Consider the following 27,027-nt stretch of genomic DNA (forward strand, 5'->3'; position numbering starts at 1 on the left):
TCCCATACAACCCACCGAAGTTCTGACCCATACACCCACCGAAGTTCTGACCCATACACCCACCGAAGTTCTGACCCATACACCCCACCGAAGTTCTGACCCATACACCCACCGAAGTTCTGACCCATACACCCACCGAAGTTCTGACCCATACACCCACCGAAGTTCTGACCCATACACCCACCGAAGTTCTGACCCATACACCCACCGAAGTTCTGACCCATACACCCACCGAAGTTCTGACCCATACACCCACCGAAGTTCTGACCCATACACCCACCGAAGTTCTGACCCATACACCCACCGAAGTTCTGACCCATACACCCACCGAAGTTCTGACCCATACACCCACCGAAGTTCTGACCCATACACCCACCGAAGTTCTGACCCATACACCCACCGAAGTTCTGACCCATACACCCACCGAAGTTCTGACCCATACACCCACCGAAGTTCTGACCCATACACCCACCGAAGTTCTGACCCATACACCCACCGAAGTTCTGACCCATACACCCACCGAAGTTCTGACCCATACACCCACCGAAGTTCTGACCCATACACCCACCGAAGTTCTGACCCATACACCCACCGAAGTTCTGACCCATACACCCACCGAAGTTCTGACCCATTACACCCACCGAAGTTCTGACCCATACACCCACCGAAGTTCTGACCCATACACCCACCGAAGTTCTGACCCATACACCCACCGAAGTTCTGACCCATACACCCACCGAAGTTCTGACCCATACACCCACCGAAGTTCTGACCCATACACCCACCGAAGTTCTGACCCATACACCCACCGAAGTTCTGACCCATACACCCACCGAAGTTCTGACCCATACACCCACCGAAGTTCTGACCCATACACCCACCGAAGTTCTGACCCATACACCCACCGAAGTTCTGACCCATACACCCACCGAAGTTCTGACCCATACACCCACCGAAGTTCTGACCCATACACCCACCGAAGTTCTGACCCATACACCCACCGAAGTTCTGACCCATACACCCACCGAAGTTCTGACCCATACACCCACCGAAGTTCTGACCCATACACCCACCGAAGTTCTGACCCATACACCCACCGAAGTTCTGACCCATACACCCACCGAAGTTCTGACCCATACACCCACCGAAGTTCTGACCCATACACCCACCGAAGTTCTGACCCATACACCCACCGAAGTTCTGACCCATACACCCACCGAAGTTCTGACCCATACACCCACCGAAGTTCTGACCCATACACCCACCGAAGTTCTGACCCATACACCCACCGAAGTTCTGACCCATACACCCACCGAAGTTCTGACCCATACACCCACCGAAGTTCTGACCCATACACCCACCGAAGTTCTGACCCATACACCCACCGAAGTTCTGACCCATACACCCACCGAAGTTCTGACCCATACACCCACCGAAGTTCTGACCCATACACCCACCGAAGTTCTGACCCATACACCCACCGAAGTTCTGACCCATACACCCACCGAAGTTCTGACCCATACACCCACCGAAGTTCTGACCCATACACCCACCGAAGTTCTGACCCATACACCCACCGAAGTTCTGACCCATACACCCACCGAAGTTCTGACCCATACACCCACCGAAGTTCTGACCCATACACCCACCGAAGTTCTGACCCATACACCCACCGAAGTTCTGACCCATACACCCACCGAAGTTCTGACCCATACACCCACCGAAGTTCTGACCCATACACCCACCGAAGTTCTGACCCATACACCCACCGAAGTTCTGACCCATACACCCACCGAAGTTCTGACCCATACACCCACCGAAGTTCTGACCCATACACCCACCGAAGTTCTGACCCATACACCCACCGAAGTTCTGACCCATACACCCACCGAAGTTCTGACCCATACACCCACCGAAGTTCTGACCCATACACCCACCGAAGTTCTGACCCATACACCCACCGAAGTTCTGACCCATACACCCACCGAAGTTCTGACCCATACACCCACCGAAGTTCTGACCCATACACCCACCGAAGTTCTGACCCATACACCCACCGAAGTTCTGACCCATACACCCACCGAAGTTCTGACCCATACACCCACCGAAGTTCTGACCCATACACCCACCGAAGTTCTGACCCATACACCCACCGAAGTTCTGACCCATACACCCACCGAAGTTCTGACCCATACACCCACCGAAGTTCTGACCCATACACCCACCGAAGTTCTGACCCATACACCCACCGAAGTTCTGACCCATACACCCACCGAAGTTCTGACCCATACACCCACCGAAGTTCTGACCCATACACCCACCGAAGTTCTGACCCATACACCCACCGAAGTTCTGACCCATACACCCACCGAAGTTCTGACCCATACACCCACCGAAGTTCTGACCCATACACCCACCGAAGTTCTGACCCATACACCCACCGAAGTTCTGACCCATACACCCACCGAAATTCATTGGAAGGGGGGATCGCCTAAAATTACCTTGTCTTATAGATAAAGTACCTCCACCCCTTCCACGTGCAGAAAATAGGGACAACTAAGGACGTACATATATTTTCTCGTCCTGCATATTCTTGACAACATTACCTCAATTGGAATATCTCCGGTAGATCTTGTAGCTCCGAGTGATCACATAAAAATCTGATGGAAGCCAAAGAGAAATATGCGCATAAATATGACTGCACATAAGGAAGGCAGGCGGGCAAACCTGTTTTAGAACCATACCCTTTGGAAGTTGCTGCATGCAAGTCTTATACGCAGAATACCAAGGGCGAGAATGTGCACCCATCTTCTGAGTGATAGAGTTTACTTATCTTTAATTAACTAATTTGAAATCTTTTAAGAAATTTCTCTTCAATTTGTAAATTCTACCTATTGTATTCAAATGGTCTTAAATAAACATATGCTAGAAATTCTTCAATACATTCCGATAAATACCCAAAATATGATACAACAATACTTGGCCTGGCAGGGACAACAATGAACCAACCTTAACCGCAAACCGCAGCTTGAGTATCAAACGTTCATTGATTGCCTTGGTACTATTCCAGTTCGTGTGCGGATAAAATAGATATCAAGAATTGAATCTCGCACGTAAGAGGATTTTCGCTCCCTGCCAAATAATCGGCACCTCGATACCACCTCAAGTCCATTGTGATAGGGTTTGTGCTGGTAAAAACTCTGCTTCTTACATACGTAATCTTTAAGTAGTAGGTGTTAAGGTTAACCTTCAACTTCATGGAGGGGAAAGTATATTAATACTGTATCAAGTATTAGTAAGCGAAAGAACTAGACAAAGAGAAATTATAATAACCAAACATTCATAAACAATCACGTTTTTCATGTACAAATCACACCCTGGTTCCATTGAATTGATTCAAAATGATATCCACAAAAGGGCGGATAACACAGCCAAGAATGTGTATGTGTTTTTTGAACCCATGGCCTCATAAGTGGAGACTTCTTTTGGTGAGGATTCTGAGCCATTACCAGCTGAAGCCACTTCAGCAGCCGCTCCAGAACCACTACCTTTAGCACCAGTTGGAGCAACGGCTTCAGTAGGGTTAGCAGTCACGGCAGCAGCGACAGTGAACGTAGTATAGACTGTGACTGTAGCGTCTCCAGAAGCATTTGTGCATGGCTCTGTAACCACAACACTGGACACCAAAGAGTGTGGGATGTTACATACAACGGTCTTCTTACCATCATCACCAGTTGTTGTAGTAGTGGAAGGTTCCTTGCAAGTGCATGGCAAAATAATGGTGGTAACATCCTTTTCTGTGACAACAGGTTCTGGAGTTTCAACCACAACAATTGGTTGACCATTTGTGTCTGTGGTAGTGTAAGTGGATGTGAAGGATCCGGTCCATGGGATAGTAGTATGTACTTCAGGAGTTTCAACCACAACAATTGGTTGACCATCTGTGCCTGTGGTAGTGTACGTCGAGGTGAAGGTTCCGGTCCAAGGGATAGTGGTGTGTCCTTCTGGAGTTTCAACCACAACAGTTACGTCACCATCTGGACCTGTGGTAGTGTAAGTTGAGGTGAAAGAGCCAGTCCAATGAGTGGAAGTGGTGAAGACACTAGCTGGAGTTTCCTTGACAATAGTTGGGTTACCATCGGGTCCAGTTGTAGTGTAAAAGGATGTGGTAGAGCCAGTCCATGGAGTGGTGACAGTTGGGACAGGAGTTTCCTTGACAATAGTTGGGTTACCATCGGGTCCAGTTGTAGTGTAAAAGGATGTGGTAGAGCCAGTCCATGGAGTGGTGACAGTTGGGACAGGAGTTTCCTTGACAATAGTTGGGTTACCATCGGGTCCAGTTGTAGTGTAAAAGGATGTGGTAGAGCCAGTCCATGGAGTGGTGACAGTGACAACACTTTCTGAAGATGGTACTTGACTAGAAGGAGAAGCAATGCTAGAAGATGGAACTGTAGACGAAGGAGTACTCGAAGATGGTATTGGAGTAGTTGAGTTTGTCCAGTGGAAGGACAGGCTTGATAACGAAGTGCTGGTAAGTGGTGTACTTGATGGCGTGGGAGTGGATGTTATTATAACGACAGTCTTAGGATCACTTGGATCGGAAGGAGTTAGAGTATAGGTTGTATCAATAGATCCATAACTAGTCGTTGTAGTTGTTGATTCAGGAGTCTTGATGTCCACAGTTACGGGATCACTTGGGTTGGATGGGTAGATGGTAGTAGTGGTAGTATCTGTGCCTGTCCATGGTTCAGTAGTGGTCGTTGTAGTTTCAGGAGACAAGATGACAAAGGTAATAGGATCATTTGGGTTGGGTGGATAGATGATACTAGTGGAAAGTTCTGTGCCTGTCCACACCTCAGTAGTGGTTGTCCTTGATTCTGGAGTCTTGATGTCAACAGTTACGGTATCATTTAGGTTGGATGGATAGATGGTAGTAGTGGTAGTATCTGTGCCTGTCCATGGTTCAGTAATGGTCGTTGTGGATTCTGGTACTACAATAGTAACAAATACATTACCATCAGAGGCAGTTTCTGTGAATGTCTCAGTATCTGTTCCAGTCCAAATATTAGTGGTGGTGGTGGTTGTACATAATTCCAGTTCCGTGTCATTGATGGAATACCAAGGTAGGTCGGTTGTATGACTGTTACCGTCAGGATATGTAGCGGTTAGTTCAAAAGTACCTGCAGTAGGTCCTGCTTGGTAGTAAATAAGCTTCACTGGGTAATAGTCACCAGCAACTAGATAAACAGTTGTAGCGGTAGTTTCAAGTTCACCAGTAGTTGAACTTAACAGAGCATAAACGGACCCATTTACCTGGAGATTGCTGGGGCTTGAACAACAATTAAGGGTCTCTGTAACTCCACCAAAGGCAAAGGATGCTTGATTATCAGCAAGGGTAATTTGGAAAGTGTAAGTGCCAGTTTCAGGGGCAAGAAAATACCCAGAGAGCCTCAAAGCAAAATAATCGACCGGTGTTTGGCGGCCATATACATCCCCATAGTCGCCTTCCAGTATTCCTGTGAAATCAAAATCAATATTTGAGACTCCATATTTTGTATAGTCAGGAGTCATGGCATCTATTGTGCTCAAATAATCAGAGGAAAAGTTGTAATGCTCAACGTCGTCAAAGTAATCAACAGCAAGGCCACTTTCAGTCGATGGAGGAGAGCATCCTGATATCCCAAGAACGACTGGGGTGACAAAAGCCAAGAATGTTATGGACTTTAAAATCATCTTACGTTTTTTGGCAAAATGTAGAATTAAAAGCCATTTTATATGCCTAAGTTGAAATTCTTATATTTAGCAACAACTTTTAGTGTCTCATTAATGCTACTTAACTAGGCAGTTCTATAAGAGGAACGTTCAAGTATCCTCGATGTGCCTTTTGGGAACATCATAATTAGCAAAAAGGGGTTCAAAAAAAACACTTTTTCGGGGAGATCACAAAAAAACCGTGAAATTAACAGTAGAAGATGTAATTAATGATAGAAAGTTTATTCAGATGTTTAAAAATCAGGATTACGCAAATTATTGGAAAGCTTTCTGGAATTACCTTTCTTCTTAGCAGCATTTCTAAAAAGCGTAGTCTTTTACTTTGGAAAATATGCTGAATAAAACCTTATTAATGAGGTAAAACTGGGACAGTCCTCGAATAGTAGAGAAGTTAACCTAGGGGAGACGGGGTTTACTACAAAGAGTGGCTTGTTTTTCTTCTTATTAGATGCCTAACCAAAAATGGCCATCACCTTTGAAATTTGGGTTTAAGGGGAAATTTAAGGTTGAGGCCAGACTTTTCCGTGATTACACGGAAGTAGTTGTCTACCCAATGTAGTAACTTTCTCTTCTTCCAAGGTATGTTAAAGGATTAACATTCTCCAATAGTATGGGGAATTTGCCTTATTCCCACCTAAAGTGTGCATTAACCGTGAAGGGTGATAAATAAATGCCGCAGAGCCTGGAAATACAACCCAAAACGTCCACAGAATTCTGTTTGAACCACAGTGGGTTTAATAGATAATCAGCTCACTGAACCATTTAGGCAATTGGACAATGGAAATTGTTGGCCGCCCGAAGATCGTCTTCGCCTGATAACCACAGTGCTGAATTAAGATGATTTTCAGTCTATTGTTAACGAGAAAAATATTCTAGCATATGAAGCCCCTTTCATTCTTTAAGGGGTAATTATTGGTGATTTACTACTCTTGAATGGCAACCTTTCACAGATAGTGTCATGTACTCACCTATTAGCCTCATTGGGAATCTTTTGAGCTGGTCCCAAGAACTCAAACAGGTAATATCATCATGTTCAATTAACATCGTTTCTCGTATCTGCATATCTGACTTCCAAACGCTAATGAGATTTTATGGTGATGACACTCCTTATCTGCAAAGTCTGACGGAAAAACAGGGTCCAGAAGACCCCTTTCGTCACATTGCATTCCCCTTTCCCAACACATCCCAATTGCCTCTTACCGCTCCACTCACAGTTACACCTGACACGTATATAGCTCAAAGTGATTATGCTCCTTATTTATAAATGGTCTCCCGGGATTTTGTCAACACTTATCAAGAGATAGAGTAATTTGTCTCACATTATGGGGAAATTATTCAATATTAGTCACAATCGAAAACCGGTTTTCTACGGATTCATCGTCTTTTGGATAGTTTCAGCTGGTATCTGGATCTATGACTACACTTTGAATAATTCTAGTGAGTCGGACACGTCCATTTACCACCTGGATCTGACTCCAAATGCAATGTTGTCTAGTCCTCTGAGGGTCAACAAAATCGATGTGTTTGAAGATTGTGCAATCAAGAAGTTAGTACAAACGTTGGGAATCGAGGATACCAGGAGTATTGATAGCCATTCGAGTGTGTATGACCAAATGTTGGAGAAGCATGCATTATCAGACATTCTAACAAACCTCGATTTCACTGAGAGATGCAACTTGTACTTTAAGAACCTATTTGTGCGAGACCACAACTGGTTTGTGGATCCCAATGAAGACTTCCCTCTTGAACATCGTGATACATTTGACTTACAGCTGTTTGAAAAAGAGAATTCCAAAAAAATAAGGTACAAATATGCCCAAATGTCAAACTTAGAATACGACAAGATCAATTTCGACGACGAGAAAGTCCGCAAAGACGTGAAACGACTTGCTGAAGAAGAGTTCAATGAGTTCTGGAAACGAACCATGAAGACAGAACAGAAGATTGTAGACTACTTGTCCCATTTACGGATTTTCAACAAGTGCTATGTCACCAGTGATAATAGGTACATCATGAACAAAGCCAATGAATTGATAGAAAAAGTGGCTGACAACATAGATCACACTGAGTTCAAGGCCGACGATGATGAACTGTTAATCAACGATCTGGGTTCCAAATCCTGTAGTGAGTTGGAAAGCAGAATCTATAAATGGGTGTCTCATTCTTATCCTATTTATGAACGGTGGACTGGTGAAATATTTCTATCTCCTCCAGATCTAGGTGAATTTGTTCATTATCCTGAGGTGTTCAAGGCCACAAACTCCAAGTTCAAGGGGTCCACCAAGGACTTCTCCAAATCCACCTTCGCTGAGAATGGGCCATGCTTCTTCAACAAATTCAAAAATCTGTTGAATGGAAAGGGTATTGTACTATCGATCGGAGACAAACATGTTGATGATACTGTGAGATTCATTCACCTATTAAGAGCGTTGAGCAACCACTATCCAATCCAAATCGTCTACTATGACTCGCTCAGTGATGAGACCAAAGCAAGAATAGTCGCCGCTGCTAGAGACAAAATGATAGATTTACCAGAAAGCTTCCACAAAGTTTCCAAGCATTTCCCTTCCGACTACTTCCATATCAAAGACGGTGGAATGCCAAAGCAAGAAGTGTGGTTTGTAAAGACGTACAACACCATTCACGACAACTTCAAAGAAAAGTTCAAGATGTTTGCCAATAAGTTCCTAGCAACGTTGTTCAATTCATTTGAGGAATTCATTTTAGTTGATGCTGATACAGTGTTGTTGCAGAATCCATCCGAGTTTTTCAACTTGAAGGACTACAAAACCACCGGGGCCTACTTCTTCAAGGATAGAACTGCTCGTGCATTCAGGCCACCAGGTGATACTAAATTCTTTCAGAAGATAACCCCTTCAATTTTAGACAACTTGATGTTTGATATTCCCATCATCACCCAGAAGACTCTTGGATTAGAGTTCTTTGATGGAATGAGCCATTTCATGGAAAGTGGAGTGGTGTTGATCAATAGACACTTACACTTCAACTCCATCTTAACAATGCTCCAATTGAACTTCTTCAAACCTGTTACCTCCAGAGTCCATGGAGACAAAGAGATATTCTGGTTGGGATTCGCCGCCAATGGTGATGAAGACTATCACTTCAACAAGAATTTCGCTGCATCAATCGGGACTCTTACTTCCCCGGAGGAAAGATTGACCAGCGAAGGAAACCTCAAGAAATCTCAGGAACTCTGTTCGCCACATTCAGGACACCTTGATGAAAATGGAAAGCTATTGTGGTTTAACTCGGGTTTCAAGTTCTGTGGGAAAAGCGAACTTGTTAATTTTGAAGCCGAAATCAAGAAACACGACCATTTTAAATTCTTAAAAGATGCTGAGTCCATGCGAGAGTATTATGAAAGCTCTCTAAAACTTAGAAACGCAGTTATTCCTCCCTTCAATATAAAATCGGAAATAAGGGCAGGGAACAGTGTTGAAGAGCCAGTAGAAGGCTGGCACATGGAACGTGGATATTGCCACAGTTATTTATGGTGTGCATACTCTTCGATAGGTGGACTCACCTCTGACGGACAAGATAACACTCAAGTGGGACAAGTGTTCGAGTTCGATCAGGACTCAATAGACTTGTATTCTTACTTGGGTGATATTTGGGTTGGGAATGAGTGATTATAGTTTGATCCAACTAGTATTGAATTATTGAATTATGTCAATTATTGGAATAAATCAAAGAAATTTCTGACATAATAAGTACAATCTCAAAATTAAATAGTGTTCATTTCGTAGATTCTGCGAATTGAAGAGAAATCCTTAGAGTATTACAAATAGTTAGATTAATGTCAGTAAACTCTCGCACCCAGAAACTGGTTGCACAAATAAGTATAGGGAATTCTGAATAGTATGTGATTTTCAGAAAACAACCTCTAAGGCGTATTATTCAGATACGGGTTTGCCACCTGCCTTCCTTGTAGCTTCCGCATAGATTTTTAAATTATCACTGGAATTATAACAATCCCAGAGATTTTCCAGTAAGAGCATTGTTCTAGTTCAAATCCCCACTGGTAGATAAGACAACTCCCTGAAGCAAGAACAACTACACCATGGACAGGTTCCGGAACTACCACCATTACTACGACTGGGTCTAATGGTGAGCCTACAATTGTAGTTGAGACTCCAATTCTGACCGTTACTACACCATGGACTGGTTCCTTTACTTCCACATATACAAGCACTCTTTCTAATGGGGAGAAGAAAGTAGTCGTTGAGACTCCAGAAGTCACTACTACTATTCCTTGGACTGGTTCTTTCACCTCGACTTACACCACTACTGGTAGCAATGGAGAGCCTAAAGTTGTTATTGAAACACCAGGTAGTGTCTTCACTACCACCATTCCTTGGACAGGTACTTTTACTTCGTCATACACCACTACTGATAAAAACGGCGATAAGACTATTGTGGTGGAAGTTCCAGAAGCAACCACTACTATTCCTTGGACTGGTTCTTTCACCTCGACTTACACCACTATAGGAAAGGATGGTGAACCTACCGTTGTAATTGAAGCTCCATATCCTACAGCCACTCAATTCAATTTGACCACGGTAACTATACCATGTGGATGTGAAAGACCATCAACTTATACCACTACTGGTTCTAATGGTCAGAAAACTGCTATACATGAGATTTCCAACCAGCCAACTACCGTTGTGATCACTTCCTCCTGCACAGGTGAATCTGGAGAAGTGGCAGTCTCAACTATAACTGCCATAATGGCTGTTCCTGAATCTAGTGTAGCTGGGTCGGTTGGTATAACAACACCAGAAACCTCAGAAGCTAGCAGTACTGGGGAAACATTTCCTGAATCTGTTACGACTTATGAGGCAATGGGATCGAAGGCTTCTTTTACCTTTATGGTAGGTATTTCTGCTATTTTATGGATACTACTTTGAGTGTTAATATTTTCGAAGGGTAACCAACCCCTTTTATACGGATTATTTAATTTCTTTCATTCAATTTTGTCTTTTCGTGTATATCTGGTTCACACCCCTGGTTATACTTCAATGTATTTTTGATTCCTTGAGAATTTGCAGCAATAGGCGAAACTGTCAGGTATTATGATTAATCTTCGCTTATAAGGGCAATATCTAGGATTTATTTCCCCTAAACAGGCTCACCACCTGCCATCCTTATATGAAGTCAGATTTATTTATTGAATAAGGTTCTTTTCCTCTTAGCTTTCACCATCAAACTTTTACATTATTAAGAAATTGAGAAAAGTAGATCGAAACCAAAAGTACGACGCGGCCGTCAAGTATCTTTTCAACAATACTTGGGAGAACAAGCATGGATCCATATCTATTTTAAGAAGGTTAAAAAGATGTTGAACATATAAGTCGGATATGGTTCACCATTATAGAGGTGTTGAGTGGACAACTGTTAGGATGGCACATACTTGTTTCCTCGAATACATTTTCAGTAAGTTGTCTACGCTGGTATTTGTGTTCTCGATTGTCTTCTATTAGATAACTAACTAGTGCGATTAAAGACTCCCAAATCTAATTCTATAGAAGAGCTTTTCAACAAGTGTAGAGTAACTTTGAAAGATTTAGAGTGTCCTTACAAAAGACAGCCTTATACCACTAGGGTTTTCGATTGAAATCTAGAAGGTGATGGTAAATATTTCACCAGATATATACTTACTCATATAACAATATATGTAGCGAAGAGAACAAAAAATATAAGGCGACTGTAGGAAAGAGCTATTTTAACCTTCCAACAAAGCAGCTGCTTGAGGGTAGTATCTACCACCAGCAATAGGGTATTCCTCGAGGATCTTATGAAGCGCTTCAATATCTTCTCTTGGTAATTGAACTGGACCACCAAAGTTCTTGTCGACCTTTTCCTTGGTAGATCCGGATGGGATAGGAATAATCTTGGTGACCTTTGGGATTCCTTCAAAATCCTCAAGTCCGGAAACACTTTGAACGTAACTCAATGCCAAAGCTTCCAATGTTAAGTTCTTCGACTTGGCAAACTTGTATAAAGCATTCAAGCGACCCTTGTTCTTCTCATAGTTTTCAGGCTGGAATCTCTCGAATTTAGCCTTAAATTCGTTTGGGTCAAGGGATTTCAAGAATTCAGGATCTTCAGCAGCGTGATCGGTCAAAATTCCTCTACTCAAAGGGGAATAGGCGATAATAGGAATTTGATGTTTAGAAGCTTCTTCCAAAACACCGTTGGTAAAGATATCTTCCGAAAACAAAGAAAATTCCACTTCAATTCCAGAAATTGGTACCACTGCAGCAGCCTTTTTTACAGATTCAGCACCCACTTCACTAATACAGACACCAGCAAGATCACCACTCTTAACTCTTTCGTAAATATAACTCACAGACTCTTCAATTGGAACATTAGGATCAACTCTAGCACATTCAAAAAGAATCTTTGGCTTGACCTCCAAATCCTTAAAGTAAGAAAGACATTTATTGATCGATTGGTTTATGAATTCCCTGGTACCGTTAGGGGCATGGGTGTTGAAGTCAATGCCTCCTTTTATGGAAACAATAATATCAGCGTCCTTTTCTTGTTCACAAAATTGGCTAATTAACTTCAAGTTCGCAGTTTCGGCTGCAAATTGGTAGAACTCTGCACCGTTAAAAAACTTAACTCCGTAAGTGTCTTTTACATATTTCAAAGTCTCAAGGGATTGGGAGAATGCTGGTGGGACGGGACACCAAGTCATTGACATGGTTCCGAAGCCCTTAGTGGTGATTTTGCATGGACTAGACATTTTTCTTACAAATCGTTGTATATAATTACTGAGGTATGAATAAAGGACAATTGACTGTATATTTATATGTGTTAGGTCGCTGCAAAATGGCAGACAACTACAAAAGCCGAGCAAATTTCAGTAGCTGGCGGCGCGCAACGGACATTCGGATTTGGCTGTTTTTGGGGAAAGCGCCTCGGAAAAAATAGTTTTACAGTAATACCGGGGCTTATTATGCAGACTTTTAGACCCGGAGATTACTACAAGCAGCAGTTGTTTCTTCACAACTCCATAAATAATGCTCCTTAAACGGTTTCGGGATGAACTAAGTCTAGTGCGTCGCCACCGCCTTCGCCACCAAGGGGTTACCCCTATATTAAAGTTTACTGAGAGTTTGTCATGATGTTGGTATACATGCTTCAGACGGATTGAACAAGAGCGAAGACCGTGAGCCTGTTTTGTCGCCATCCCTTATTTTACAAAAATATTCTATTGGATACTAAACTGCTTTCTCTAATCCATTGGATAGCTGAACCCGTTATCCAGTCTAACTTGATCCATAGTGTCCATAACTAACAAAGTTTCGTCAAATGGCATGACTGCGTTTTCAGTCTTGCCAGCTTTAATGTCTTTTGCAACCGCGTCGGCTTCGTAAATGAAACCTAAATATTCCAGATCGTCTTTAACTTCATAACTTTCACCAGCTTTGAGGTGTACTTTGTACAGTCTGAGTCTAGCAGGATTCTCTGCGAAAAGTTCGATATACCCTTTCGTACCTTCGAGTCTCGCAAATGGCATAGGGGTGTCGATATAGTTGGTGCAAGTTAAAATGGCTTGCTTACCGGTGGAATATTTCATCAATATTGAAGTGTTGTAGTCAACCTCATCCTTAGGATCCACAGTCACCATCGACTTAAGATCGAATGGTGTGTGCTCCTTACCAAGTTTCTGATCCAAAAAGAGCCTAGCGTAGGTAATACAGTAAATACCAATGTCTAACAAGGCACCGGCACCCAAGTTCTTGTCTCTGATTCTCGAACCGGGTGGGCATGTTTCCAATTTAGCGTCGTACGAGAAATCAACCATTAACCGGTACACATCCCCAATGAGTATCTGATCAAAAACCTTATGTCTGATATCATTGACAATTGGTAGGAATCTAGTCCAAACAGCCTCCATCAAAAACAAGTTATTCTTCTTGGCAGCCTCTTGTAGTTCTCTGGACTCTTTGGCGTTGATGTTCATGGGCTTCTCACATAGGACGTGCAAGCCGTTTTCCAAACACTTAAGTACTTGTTCTTTATGGAAAATGTGTGGAGTTCCAATATAAACCACATCAATGTCTTTGTTCTTATAGAAATCATCATAGTTTTGAACTACTGCTGCAATTCCTCCATTATTTTCTTTGCTGATCATATTGTCTTTGATAAAAGATTCTCCTTTTGTGGTAGACGAGCATCCAATTGATGCAATGATGTGCACAATTTCCTTCTTTTCAGAGTTGTTCAATACGAGGTCATGGGCGAATTGGCCAGAAATGTTTCCAGCTCCTAGAATTCCCCAGTTAATAGTAGTCATGATGCTCAACCCTTTGTTTGGAGGTGAGGATATATTATATATTTTTTGGTTGCATTTTTCAGATTGCGGAGTGAGATCTACAAAACTGAGGTTACATTAAAATGAACGTTGCATTGTACATTATTTTCATATTACTCATTAACACAAGTTTAAAAACCAACCATACTCATCGGCAATATCAGCCCAGTCAACAACAAATTCACCACAAGGATTTAATTCCCATGATTTCAAAATCAATAACCAAGTTTTATGGTTGTTCAAGACCGGGCTTGTTTGCTTGAGCCGTTGGATCTTTTTCTCGATCGTTTCTCTATCAAATTTATCAACACAACAAACCCCACACATAAGCATTGGTAGGCACAATATCACGCAGAAGCGGGTGTTCTCCAATTTCTCTGCCGCCTCGTAAACCTCTCTTACTAGCAATTGAATCTCCATGTTCTTGGGAGGAATCTTTTTCAAAAAGAGCTTAAAGTATAACCTGCATGTTGACTGATACAACTTAAATGAGTTCAAATATGCATCGTGCTCTTGAGGTTGGTCTTTTATCAACTCGAGTAAGCTGTAGTTGGGTTCTGCTTCTTCAATAGATGTTTCAAGTTTCTTGATGACAGTTCCGTACATCTGATAGAGCTCTTCTTTTAGGCAGTAAAACCGATGCTCGTCAGTATCCAGAAACATCTGAAGTTCCTTCAATTTTTTGTTCAATTCCACTTTGGCATTCATCAAGTCTGCAAGAACCAAGTAGATTGACTGATGAACTCCTTGAAGTGTATCAATGCCATAGCTCAACTCATTTCTCTGTATTTCGTTACAACCAAGGAATTCCTTGTACTCGCCGACCAGAAACTGCGTACCGTACTTGTGATTGTACGCTGACATAACATCCACGTACTGAACGTTTGAGATGATGAATCGGGCCTCGTTAGTGAACCCATATAGCTTTCCAAACTTGTACAATCCACCAAGATCCTTGAGAATCCTACAACAGTTATCGTGTATACCCTTCCATGTCACAACTTCTCCAAAACACACATAGTATCCAATCAAAACCACGCTGAAGCAGAGTCTGAAGTATATCTCTGATGGGTTCTTCGCCTGGAAATTGTTGTCAAATGTATTTAATGCCTTGTTAAGGTACACTTTTACCTTTGTATCATCATGTCCAGCATAAAGAGCACCCCAGGATGTCAAGGCATATAGAAATGACTCTTCATTATTGGCTAGTGTACACAAAAAGTTAGAAAAGTAGTTCATGGGGCCATCTGAAAGGGCAAGAAACTTTGAGACTTTAACATGGAAAAACTCGAAATACGACCGGCCTTCGTCATCTAGAAAAAGCGACGGAAATGCCGTTGGATGTAGTGAAGTTGGGGAAATCATGTACTCAAACTGATCCTCATTTGTTGTTGGATCTTCATGAAGTTTGATTAGTGTACCATCATTAGGCTCGTTTAAAATGTTCTCAATATACTCCAAATCGGAATTTAATTGCTTTTCTGTAACAGGAGATGGCATTGAAATCAAAGATTGTTCGGTCTGGTTAAATGATGGATCTGTTAATAAAAGCTCATATAATGGTGGTTCTGAGTGATCAATTTGCTGGATTTTGGGAGCCTCAGAGTCGCTTTCAGGTCTTATGGGTTTGGTCCCTTGTAAGGGAGTGTTAACATAAACACATTCTACGCCTCTTGAGTGGCAGTAGTTGCAAGAAGGATGGTGTTCATCACATTTTCGTTTCCGCTTTTTACATGTCAAGCATCCAGTTCTGGTACGAAACTTAGTGCCTACAATTGATTTCACCTTCCCTCCATATTTGTCGCCATCTTTCCTCTTAAGAGGTTGTTTCTTCCCCGTGATACTGAAAGTATCATCCTGTAAAATCATAAACATAGTAAATGAATTTGAGTGAAGTTAACAAAACATATGAGGATGTGAAAGAAATTGTCTCAAATCATCGGAAAGTTATCTGCTTATCTCAAATATGTGCGTGCAGCTATATCCTTGCAGCATTTCTCTACTGAGCCACATTAAAAATGAAGTTAACTTAATGCATTTGAGAGTCCCGGTACACTCACCAGAGGTCTATATTACATTACGGTGATGATCTGAGCTGTGTTGCGGACTTTAAAGCAGCATGAAAAGTATACTACTCTATTTCCTCAAATACCAGTTGCCATATCGCAAACTTCCCGAATAGGAATTAGCCACTCAAGACTTAAGTAAGCAAGCTTCATCTGAATTGCTGAAACCTTAGCTCTTGCAACTAGACATACTCACAATTGCAGGTTGCATCCTAAGAAAACCTTTCGAATTTATATACGAATAACAACTGTCTGTTCAATAGGTAGCAACAGATTACTCATTGGACAACAGAAGAGTTCACACTTGACCAAGTCAAGTGCCATTGCAAACTCATTACCCAAAAGGTTTGCTTTAAATAAAAGACCTTAAGAAGTGATATCAGGGTGTAGAGACTATCCTGTAGGGCTTGAGTGATTCTCTAAGTTCTTAAAATATTTTTGGAAAGAGTGGTGGTGAAGAGAGTTAGAATGATTAAACAGAACTACGGTTTCATAAACAACGGTGTTTTAGGGTTGAAAATTGCCTGCGTGGCGTAATGGTTAGCGCATTTGACTTCTAATCAAAAGATTCCGGGTTCGAGTCCCGGCGTGGGTTTTCTTTTTCTTTTGCTGAGATGGCTTGTGATTATTTTCATTCTTCTTCTAGAGGGTCTGTGTTTACTCCCAAAATACCCAAAATCCATAAGCTCCAAATAATAAAGTGGATGCCCATACTGACATTCTTAACTCCTTATTCTTCTTTGAGCGGAACCTATTTTTCTCTTAAACACAAGTCTCTGATGATGTAGTGTGCATACAATCCCCGCTCTCAGTATCACTCATTCAAAATTCAGAAGCAAAGTCAAAGTCAAAGTCCAAGACCCTCCCAATACTATAATTCTATACGCATCTAAATGTCTTCGTCACCTGAACAAAAGTCGGGAGCGTCTAGAAAAAGACAGACAAAGGCTTCCATTTTGTCAGATGAACAGAAAAAGGTACGTTTTCACTCCACATATCAGTCCTTTCTTCCCGCAGTTGTGGGGTTATCTTCCAGCAATTACTAACTAAATTATATTATAGGCCCACCACATCGCATCTGAACAAAGGAGAAGAGAGAACATTCGAGCCGAGTTTGACAAGATAGTCTCGTTGACGCCAACATTGACAGATACTGAAAATCGGTCTGAATTGAATATTTTGACTAAATCCGCAGACTATATTGACCAGCTAAAGAACGAAAATGAACGGTTGATACAGATGTGTAACGAGCACGGGATTCAAATTCCCCACGATTTGGTGTACACTGGACCCGAAGATATCAACGATCTCGATCAGTTGAACGAAGAGTTGAAGAAGAATAGGTGAGGTATTTAGTGTGTATTATATGTTACAATTATTAACCGGAATCTTCATCAGTTATGTGTTTTAATATTTTCGTACTTATCTCTTCACTATGACCGAAACAGCATATTTGTAATTCCTCATTTGGAAGTTCATCACTTGAGACACAGGCATGAATTCCCCAAAGTTGTCGAGTTTCTTAAAATCCTCCCCACTGCAATAGACTCTTATAAAACCATTTAAGTCGTTCATTAACTTGTTCAAGTCTGTTGCAGAGTCAGTGAAAATCAGCACACTCACGCTGTCTTTTAACTGGGTTAATATAAGGTCTGGAAACGTCTCTTTGATCCAAATTATAAGATCATTATGGTCTGTCTTTTCAATCTCCTCGTCCTCTTCAAGTAAATCTTCAACACTCTTGAAGGTTTCACCTCCAAACTCAATGCTTGCATTTCTTGGAAGTCGGCTAACGTTCAAAATGATTAATTTTTCAAGTAGACTCTGGTGAGAGTCAGTTTGGCAATAAGTGTGCCAAATCTGCTTAAGGCTATCAAGATTTAACTCATGGGTTACGAAACATAGGATGGTGGAAATTTCTTGAACGTTAATCAAGGCTCGGATTCGATCAAAATGTTGTATTGTTAGCGCAATGGTCTCATTTCCCGACGATAACAATTCCATACTTGAAGGAATTAAGGGGATTTGTCCTGAAATGGTTGCAAAATTGAAATCCTTCTGTTCTTCAACTCTGGCTTGTGAGTAAGGGCCGATGTTTTGAGGAGCCCAATAAGACCTTGATCGGATATGAATCCCTTTTTTGGTGTTTGTTTCCTTAATGATACACCTACAAGATAGTTGAACCTGGTAAGGATCTGGCAAGCTGGTTTCAATACAGATTCTTGAAGGGGGAAGGTAAAGGTCTATGAATTTGGAGGAGTAAATCCCGTTAATTTCAGAAAACTTGTCCATGTCCGCCAAAAGTAGGGTTATATGTTGAATGTCGTTGAGACTGAGGTTAGCATCCTTTAAGAATTCCTCAAGCCGGATAAAAATGTTAGATAGTTGCTCTTGGATTGTGTTTGATGAGTCCACCAAATTGGATATAAAAATATTGTTTCCTACTGAACAGACCTTCAGACTCAATTGGTACGGAGTAGAATTAGAACTTACGGCTGGATAAAATTCTTCGGATATCACGCTATTTTCCAAGACTTCTTGAAAGCTATTCTCAAGCAAGGAAGGTACTATCGCCAGAGCAAAGGGAATTCTTGCTTCCTCTTTCTTATCTACTACTTCGATACCAAATTTCAAGTAGAACACATCACTAGAGTGTTGAACCACTCTCATATCGATCATGTTCAACTTCTTGTGCTTGAAGAAAACACAATCCAACACTATTGTCTCAAACTCGCCCCCTTCTCCACAAATATGCACATCATACATCTTGTTCAACTTGACCAAGTACGGATAAAGCTCCTTTATGGATTTCGCAAGGTGTTTCGCATCCAATCCTATAGCAGCCACCTTGATGATTCTAGCATCCAATCGACTGTCACACATTTCCCGCATCAACTGGTCTTGATTTCTCTGCCAAAGAAAAGCCAAAGATGTCAATCCAAACCTGTCACAGATGTTTTCCACTCGGGTTCTTTGATAGTGTGATAAAATTGCTCCACAACTAATGGCTTGTACATCGGGATGGTTCTTCACTATAGTTGTGATCAACTTGAAGAGGTCTTCAATCTCATCGTCTTCAGTTCTGGAGTACTCTAACTCCTGATTTTTTGAGCGTCCTTCAATGGCTTGGCGATATAACGGTACATCCAAACATTTTGCATAGTTATCGATTATATCATGTCCTACAGTCTGGAACATAAATGAATCAATCTCATCCTGTTGGGTGTTTTTCGGGTACAAGTTTCCAAGGGCTATAAGATCATGTCCCTGAGTAATACAGTGATGGATGTTGTAGAAGGAATCCTTGCCTCCCGAGATAAGTGCCAAAAACTTCATTTGTGATAGTCACTTCGCTTTCAAAACCAGTTGCAACTACATCGCGGGCTGGAAACCACTGCGCGGGTCGCTTCTGCGCGTACATTTCGGTCCGGCTCATCTCTCGAGCTCTTGATAAATACGCCTAATGCACGACCCTTTTCCCTGCTCATTTCTTGGTATAAATTATTAGCGCTGGAAAATTTTTCAGTTTCTTCTCACTTCATCAAAAGTTTTTCAATATGCCTCGTATGTGAAGTTTACTACACATGGCAGGATGATGGTGATACTAGTATTACCTAGAGGTTCGGGTCCTCATTAAAGACGTCCGGCAGTTGTCTGCTGGAACGTTTCAGAGCTTATTTATTGTGATTGAACTCCCGACACTTCAATCACTTTATTTAAGAATAAGTCTCACATTCACAACATACACACTGGTGCTGTCCGCAACTACTTAAATGTCTTGCGAACACTTGTTAGTGACGTGTGGTGGTATGAATGTGGTGACACTCTGGCCGTAACGTCTTGATGAAAACTCGTAGCTTCTCTTCATTCTCATTGCCTCCAACCTAGTACTAACATTAAATCCAGGTGCCCCAAGAACCTACTCTAAGACTTTCGCTGTCCCAAAGCAGCCTTATGAATCTGCCAGATTAGATTCTGAGTTGAAGTTGGCCGGTGAATTCGGTTTAAAGAACAAGAGAGAAATCTACAGAATTAACTTTCAATTGTCTAAAATCAGAAGAGCTGCTCGTGATCTTTTGACCAGAGACGAAAAGGACCCAAAGAGATTATTCGAAGGTAATGCTTTGATTAGAAGATTGGTGAGAATTGGTGTTTTGTCTGAAGACAAGATGAAGTTGGATTACGTGTTGGCTTTAAACGTTGAAGATTTCTTGGAAAGAAGATTGCAAACCCAAGTGTTCAAGTTGGGATTGGCCAGATCTATTCACCACGCCAGAGTCTTGATTACCCAAAGACACATTGCTGTTGGTAAGCAAATTGTTAACATTCCATCTTTCATGGTCAGATTGGACTCTCAAAAGCACGTTGACTTTGCTCACAACTCTCCATACGGTGGTGGAAGAGCTGGAAGAGTTAAGAGAAGAAACCAGGCTAAGGGTGCTGAATCCGGTGATGCTGAAGAGGATGAAGAATAAATTAGTTAACGCATCTATTTACTTTTCATTTTAATACATTTTGGTTACATTTTCCAAATAGTTTGTGTAGAATAGGAATATAAGGTTATTATTCAATAATAGTATCTTTACTGTTAAGAGGGTGTACTGTTGCAAATTGTGACAGGTGGTTTTTGCAATCACGGGATGTTATTGGGGCTCCAACCCTGTCAATATCCAACTCCAGAAATTTTCTCACTAAAAAGTTTTCAGATTTTGAATCCAACTAATACTACAACACTATGGGTAAATCGTATGTCGTCAGCATTTCCAATAGCAGATAGAAGGAGTGAATGGATATTAGAGGAGATTGGAGACTCGGATGTGTCTATTTGGACGCTGTCTGTGTTTTCTGGGCTTTTCTGTAGACTATATCATCGTGCTCACTATACCTATGTACCACAGAGAAACGAATAAAAAAAGGACATCTGAATAGACTGTTCAATCATAACTACCGATATCGTGTTGAAAGACCATTACTTTCACTTTCACGTCACTCCATCTTAGATCATTTCGTACCATTTCGGCAAGTTTATGTTTGATGATTTCCTCAGGTCCCATTGAACTCTTCATCTGCAACCATTCTAAACCCATACTAACATCATCTAGTCACGGTTATAGATCCCGTACTCGTTACGCCTTCCAACGTGACTTCAAGAAACATGGTGTTATTCCTTTATCCACCTATTTGAAGACCTACAAGGTTGGTGATATCGTCGACATCAAAGTGAATGGTGCCGTCCAAAAGGGTATGCCCCATAAGTTCTACCACGGTAAGACTGGTATCATCTACAATGTCACCAAGTCTTCTGTCGGTATTATCATCAACAAGGTTGTTGGCCACAGATATATTGAAAAGAGAGTCAACATTAGAGTTGAACACATCAAGCACTCTGCTTGTCGGCAAGAATTCTTGAACAGAGTCAAAACCAACGCTGCTTTGAAGAGAGAAGCCAAGGCCAATGGTGAACAAGTGTCTTTGAAGAGACAGCCTGCTAAGCCAAGAGATGCTAGAATTGTTTCTACCGAAGGTAACGTTCCTCAAACCTTAGCTCCAGTCCCATACGAAACTTTCATTTAAGATTTTGTATAGATAATGCATGTAGTTTTAGTTTTGTGTTTTTTGTGGCATCTTTGCCTTATAGAGGCTTTTGCATAACCGAACACATACGTGGAAGTTGACATCGTATTTATTTCTGCCACCGCGCGCGAGATTCTTTAAACCTCGAAGCCATGAGTGAAGATACCCAAAGTAAAGCATCCCAGATAAACTCTGAGGCCAACGCTCTCAAGCACAGCGACCAAAAGACTTTGGGGACAGCATCCAATGTCTTTAACAATGCGTTGGAGTTTTGGACCAAAACTGATTTGCCAGCTATTCAAAATCAATTAGATCAACAAGGGATTGAAATTAAAGAGGAGCAAAAGGATTCTCTTTTGAACAGAAAGAACTTAGCTTCGAAGACCAAAGAGTTCCGGAAGCTTTCTGATCCTGAAAAACTCGACCAATTCAAAAGTTTGCTCAAATTGTACCAAAATGAAATTGACACCTTGACAAATAAGCTGAAGAAGATTGAAGGTTATTTTTTTGATTTCTACCGGTCAATTGCAGAAGCTCCCGATCCAAAGCCTTTATTGGAGATCAGTCTAGACAGCGTGATTGAGAGTGGAGATGTTGCTAATTTGAAGGCGGAAATCAACAAGTTGAACGAGGAATTGAGTAAAAAGGCCGATTATAATCAGCTTAAAAAGAGACTACTTGCAACTGAGCAACAATCAGCGGAAATGTTAAGCACGAAGCTTAAGGCTAAAGAGGACGAGTTCAAGGCGTTGATCGACGAGAAGGAGTCCAATTGGCAAGAAAAAGAAAAATTACTCCAGAAGCAATTAGATGATTACAAGAACACAATTGAAGAATTAAAGACCTCTAATGAGGTTACCGAACTTCAATTGAACTCACAAAATGAAGATTTGAATTCCAATAATGATAACTTGACAATCTTGGCCGAGTTGCAGATTGTTTCTAGAGATGCTGAATACAGTAAGCAGAGACTTTTGGAAGTAGAAAAGCGTAATGAAGACTTGAGAAGAGAGCTTTCGATTCTGAAGAACAATTTACAAGTTGAAACTTTGAAAGAAGGGTTCAACCGCAAGATTAGCGAATTAGAAAGTGAGAACGTGTTGTTAATAGCCGAGCTTGAACAATCAAGAAAGTCCATCAAAAATACCACCAGTAATAACAACAAGCATCTTGAATATTTGAATAAAGAGATCAAGCAATTGAAGAGTGAGATATCAGACTTGAAAGTTAAAGCCAATAAGACAAAAGACTATGATGAGATCAAATCTGAGCTCCATTTCTTGAGGCAGATTGAGTTTGAAGATGATGAGGCTGATTCAGAAGAAGATGGCGAAGATGACGCTGACTCTAGCAGTCTCTCCCTTAACTATAAAACCAAAAATAAGGTTGACAGTTTACTCATCAAGCGAAATAAGGCCTTAAATAACGAGCTTGTGACTTATAGATCAGAACATGATGCGCTTGTATCAAAGCTCCAATCGTTGGAAAAAGAATTAGCTGATTGCACGGCCCAAATCACTAACATTACACAGAAAAATCAGAGACTTGAAGATGAATTATCTAAATTCGATAAGGTCAGCAACTTCAATGATAACATGAGCATGATAAGTGGGTGGAAGCCTGCTGGGAGCATTATTGCCCCTTCTTTGAACTCGCTAAGTACCAGCAATAACAACAACGACGAATCGTCTATTCTTCCACTTATCACCAAACAAAGAGATCGGTTCAGAGATAGAACCAACGAACTCGACAATGAAGTCAAAAAACAACACACAGTCATCAATGACCTCAAACGAACCATCAACAAACTCAAGAAGGATAACGAGGAGCTTTACGAAAGAACCCGGTATCTTGCAGCTACCAGTAATAATAGCAAAAGCAGAAGCACATTGCAACCTAAACGAAACTCCGACTTGGAGAGTAACAACCCCTACAAGAGCAGCTACGAGTCCAAGCTCCATCCCATTGAGCAGTTCAGAATTCAAGAACAAGAGAGAATATCATCAAGACTTTCGCCGTTTGAGCGAATCTTTATTAGCTTGACAAGAGCGATTCTAGCCACTAGAACCACCAGAATGTTATTTTTGCTCTACTGTGTCGGTTTGCACTTGATAGTCATGCTTATAACCATCCACACAACTGGTATCAATACTCGAATGATTCCCGAAGTTGGTATCAATACCAGTACTGGTGGTGAGGCTCTGCCAAATATATAGGCGTGCACTCTTTTTGTTTTGCAATAAACGCAATGCACTTTTTCTAGTCATTATTCCTGCACGTTGGTGCGGTTTTGCCATATATATAAAGCAAGTGATCCAACCACTTTAAATTTACAAATAGATAATTTTGAAGAATGTCAGAAAACAACCAAGATTCTCCTAAACCCACCAAAAGTGCTGTCGACATGGACCCTAGCGATATCTATGTGAAGATTGGCAATAAGCAGGTTCCATTCTCCAGTATTAATAAGCCTCATTCAGTTTTGTTAGGGCCAAAGCACCACAAACCACAACCACCAACCGAGGACTTTCCTGACTTGACTCCAGCCGCCAAGGCTAGAGAAGCTGAGTTGGAAGAAAAGAAAAGCCTGTAGTTTTGTTATTAGAAAATAAAAGGTGGTTATATATTATGGAAATGTACAGGAATTAGGAGGGAAGCAAGATAATTGTAAAATTCACAGAAATACGATCAGGTAATACAAAGGTTAGTGTACGGCTAAGAATCAGGTAACTCTCTCTGATTTTACATACCGTTTCTCCAGACGAGTAAGCCTCATAAGAAACATAACCAATGCTCTTGTGATATTTTTTCTATAAGGGTCTGCCCCGTTTCCTATTATTTTTTACTTCAAATTTGATGAACACCTTATCTTAACAATGCGAACGCGAGAAAAAGAATGAACTTATTACGTTACGTCTATATGAGCTTCGGATTATCCAAACGGTTCTTAAGAGCAGTAGTGTATACGATTGGATTCTTTGCCACTGCGTCTGCACTCTTGTTCTTTGCCAATCAACATAATTATATCGATATCAATCGATATATTCCATACTACTTGACACCTACATTTTTCCAACCATCGTCTGATCTATATATCATCGATATCCTGGTGAAAAAATGCCTTAAATTCAACGGAAACAACCCTCTTTGTGGAGTCCCCGGAAGTGCTGAAGGTGCTAATGGAGACTTGGGTGTGCTTGGAGGTTGGAACAGAGTTGATAAAGACTTAACATTGGGGTCGAGCTTTTTACACAAACAGTTTTTCAGTTACAAAATCCTCAAACATGATGCTTTTCAGAATGGTCAGCTTGATGAGAGCCTCAGCAACTTAGTTATAACAGATATTGCTGTGTATAACCCCGAGGTGGATGGCAAAATTCCAGGAAATAACATGAAACTTCCTCAAAAGATCTTGGAAGAATTCAGAAAGTCTGACGTGTATGATGACGAAGATCAGATCCATTACGAAAATCATGGTGTCAAAGGAGAACTATCCAAAGAAGATAGTTATAAGCACAAGGCCAGCTTGGGTAATAAGGTGGTGCAAGATCAGATTGACCAGAAGGAAAAAGAAGCCTTGGGAAAGGAAGATGAGACGGCAATTAAAGACAAACAAAAAGACAAACAGAAAGAGAAAGACACACAGAAACAGAAACAGAAACAGAAGACTAATGAGGAATCGGAAAAGCAAAAAGCTAAAAAAGTGCAAAAAGCAGAAGATGAGCAAATTGCAGAGTCTTTGGAGAATCAAAAAGCTTCTTTACAACAAGACACCAAAGGTGAATTTGACCCGGAAGCAGCTCCTACCAAAAAGGAGACAAAGCCAAAATCTGAACCAAAGGTTAAACTAGAATCCAGGAAGGTTGAGGAGAGAATACTGGATCTCAATATCCACTATGAAATTCCCACTCAAGAGCAGCTTGATAAAAGTGGATGGAAGCACAAGTCCAATGGAATATGGTGCAAATTCGAATATTATTCTACCACCAAAGCTATAACTGGTATTGATATTTTATTTGGTAAAGATGCGGTGGAACCAAGGCCAAATTGGAATATTATTAAGGATGCTCCAGTCTCAGGGATTAATCCATCTAAAGGAAGAGAACCGTACTTGACATTCAGAAGAGGTGCCAAAGTTGACTACAAATCGTCCAAGTATCAGAAACCATTGAAGATCGACAAGCAAGGCAAATTCAAGATTCTTCAAGTAGCTGACTTACACTTCTCTACTGGAGTAGGGAAATGTAGAGATCCAGCTCCTGATTCGACCGCTAAAGGATGCGAAGCCGACCCGAGAACCTTGAAGTTCCTTGAAAAAGTGTTGGATATCGAAACCCCTGATTTGGTGGTATTGACTGGTGATCAGATATTTGGAGATGAAGCACCAGACAGTGAATCAGCGCTTTTCAAAGCAGTGTATCCATTTATCACGAGACAAATTCCGTTTGCAGCCACATTAGGAAATCACGATGATGAAGGTTCTATACCCAGGAATGAAATGATGTCTTTAATTTCTAATTTGCCTTATAGCTTGGCAGCCAATGGCCCCGAAGAGGTTTCTGGAATTGGAAATTATGTCATAAGTGTTCAAGGATCCTCTCCTAAAAGCTCAGCCTTGTTGTTGTATCTCCTCGATACTCACAAATATTCTCAAAATCCAAAAGTCAATCCCGGATATGACTGGATCAAGGATTCACAGTTGATGTTTGCCGAAAGAGAATACAGTAGTTTCAAGACTCAAATTGAAAGTTTCCCCAATTATCACATGTCAATGGCGTTTTTCCATATCCCATTACCAGAGTACCGTAACTTGGACCAAGCTCATATTGGAGAAAAACGTGAAGGAATCACGGCACCAAAGTATAATACCCATGCTCGGACAAAGTTAGGTGAACTTGGTGTCAAAGCTATTAGTGTGGGCCATGATCACTGTAATGATTACTGCCTTCTTGACAATGAAAATAGCAAAGAATTGAATTCAAATAAAATGTGGTTATGCTATGGTGGTGGTTCTGGAGAAGGTGGATACGGTGGATATGGGGGATACATAAGGAGATTAAGAAGTTTCGAATTTGATACTACCAAGGGAGAAATAACAACTTGGAAGAGATTGGAATCAGATCCTGAGACCAAGGTTGATAAGCAGGTGATTGTGTCTCTTGGGGAGGTAGTTAATTTTAAGGGTTAAGGTATAGTATTAATTTCCAACTATAATGTATTTAGTATGAATAATCTGTCATCTTGTAGTATCTAAGCGTATGGCTGTATTTG

The 27,027-nt window shown here is 41.2% G+C and overlaps 12 protein-coding genes and 1 non-coding gene across 13 annotated transcripts; 8 read left to right on the plus strand and 5 right to left on the minus strand. All coding sequences in view use genetic code 12, as the record gives it.

Moving 5' to 3' along the window:
- Positions 1–2,925: 2,925 nt before the first annotated feature.
- PSN45_004766 (uncharacterized protein) lies at positions 2,926–3,259 on the minus strand (the record flags this gene model as incomplete). The annotated part of the gene is made up of 2 exons (XM_066158362.1): positions 2,926–3,061; positions 3,216–3,259. The coding sequence occupies 2 exons, from the start codon at positions 3,257–3,259 to the stop codon at positions 2,926–2,928; spliced, it is 180 nt and encodes a 59-aa protein (XP_066014459.1).
- Positions 3,260–3,396: 137 nt separating this feature from the next.
- PSN45_004767 (uncharacterized protein) lies at positions 3,397–5,733 on the minus strand (the record flags this gene model as incomplete). Its single annotated transcript, XM_066158363.1, has 1 exon — positions 3,397–5,733. One exon carries the CDS (start codon positions 5,731–5,733, stop codon positions 3,397–3,399), a length of 2,337 nt encoding a protein of 778 aa, XP_066014460.1.
- Positions 5,734–7,094: 1,361 nt separating this feature from the next.
- Positions 7,095–9,422, plus strand: MNN13_12 (mannosyltransferase; the record flags this gene model as incomplete). The annotated part of the gene is made up of 1 exon (XM_066158364.1): positions 7,095–9,422. The coding sequence occupies one exon, from the start codon at positions 7,095–7,097 to the stop codon at positions 9,420–9,422; it is 2,328 nt and encodes a 775-aa protein (XP_066014461.1).
- A 2,093-nt stretch (positions 9,423–11,515) lies between these two features.
- Positions 11,516–12,541, minus strand: plr1_4 (pyridoxal reductase Plr1; the record flags this gene model as incomplete). The annotated part of the gene is made up of 1 exon (XM_006685202.2): positions 11,516–12,541. One exon carries the CDS (start codon positions 12,539–12,541, stop codon positions 11,516–11,518), a length of 1,026 nt encoding a protein of 341 aa, XP_006685265.1.
- Positions 12,542–13,033: 492 nt separating this feature from the next.
- On the minus strand, positions 13,034–15,991 carry PSN45_004770 (uncharacterized protein; the record flags this gene model as incomplete). Its single annotated transcript, XM_006685204.2, has 2 exons — positions 13,034–14,109; positions 14,260–15,991. The coding sequence occupies 2 exons, from the start codon at positions 15,989–15,991 to the stop codon at positions 13,034–13,036; spliced, it is 2,808 nt and encodes a 935-aa protein (XP_006685267.2).
- A 713-nt stretch (positions 15,992–16,704) lies between these two features.
- On the plus strand, positions 16,705–16,777 carry PSN45_004771. Its single transcript has one exon. It is a non-coding gene; the product is annotated as a tRNA-Arg (tRNA).
- A 298-nt stretch (positions 16,778–17,075) lies between these two features.
- Positions 17,076–17,529, plus strand: PSN45_004772 (uncharacterized protein; the record flags this gene model as incomplete). Its single annotated transcript, XM_006685206.2, has 2 exons — positions 17,076–17,159; positions 17,245–17,529. 2 exons carry the CDS (start codon positions 17,076–17,078, stop codon positions 17,527–17,529), a joined length of 369 nt encoding a protein of 122 aa, XP_006685269.1.
- A 75-nt stretch (positions 17,530–17,604) lies between these two features.
- Positions 17,605–19,518, minus strand: PSN45_004773 (diphthamide synthase; the record flags this gene model as incomplete). The annotated part of the gene is made up of 1 exon (XM_006685207.1): positions 17,605–19,518. One exon carries the CDS (start codon positions 19,516–19,518, stop codon positions 17,605–17,607), a length of 1,914 nt encoding a protein of 637 aa, XP_006685270.1.
- A 221-nt stretch (positions 19,519–19,739) lies between these two features.
- RPS9B (40S ribosomal protein uS4) lies at positions 19,740–20,657 on the plus strand (the record flags this gene model as incomplete). The annotated part of the gene is made up of 2 exons (XM_006685730.2): positions 19,740–19,746; positions 20,089–20,657. 2 exons carry the CDS (start codon positions 19,740–19,742, stop codon positions 20,655–20,657), a joined length of 576 nt encoding a protein of 191 aa, XP_006685793.1.
- Positions 20,658–20,917: 260 nt separating this feature from the next.
- On the plus strand, positions 20,918–21,756 carry RPL21A_2 (60S ribosomal protein eL21; the record flags this gene model as incomplete). The annotated part of the gene is made up of 2 exons (XM_006685209.2): positions 20,918–20,928; positions 21,285–21,756. 2 exons carry the CDS (start codon positions 20,918–20,920, stop codon positions 21,754–21,756), a joined length of 483 nt encoding a protein of 160 aa, XP_006685272.1.
- A 152-nt stretch (positions 21,757–21,908) lies between these two features.
- PSN45_004776 (uncharacterized protein) lies at positions 21,909–23,972 on the plus strand (the record flags this gene model as incomplete). The annotated part of the gene is made up of 1 exon (XM_066158365.1): positions 21,909–23,972. One exon carries the CDS (start codon positions 21,909–21,911, stop codon positions 23,970–23,972), a length of 2,064 nt encoding a protein of 687 aa, XP_066014462.1.
- A 137-nt stretch (positions 23,973–24,109) lies between these two features.
- Positions 24,110–24,349, plus strand: PSN45_004777 (uncharacterized protein; the record flags this gene model as incomplete). The annotated part of the gene is made up of 1 exon (XM_006685732.2): positions 24,110–24,349. The coding sequence occupies one exon, from the start codon at positions 24,110–24,112 to the stop codon at positions 24,347–24,349; it is 240 nt and encodes a 79-aa protein (XP_006685795.1).
- A 327-nt stretch (positions 24,350–24,676) lies between these two features.
- Positions 24,677–26,944, plus strand: DCR2 (Phosphatase dcr2; the record flags this gene model as incomplete). The annotated part of the gene is made up of 1 exon (XM_066158366.1): positions 24,677–26,944. The coding sequence occupies one exon, from the start codon at positions 24,677–24,679 to the stop codon at positions 26,942–26,944; it is 2,268 nt and encodes a 755-aa protein (XP_066014463.1).
- Positions 26,945–27,027: the final 83 nt, after the last annotated feature.

Source organism: Yamadazyma tenuis, chromosome 7 (genome assembly GCF_029203305.1).
Source record: "Yamadazyma tenuis chromosome 7, complete sequence".
NCBI classification, from domain to species: domain Eukaryota; kingdom Fungi; phylum Ascomycota; class Pichiomycetes; order Serinales; family Debaryomycetaceae; genus Yamadazyma; species Yamadazyma tenuis.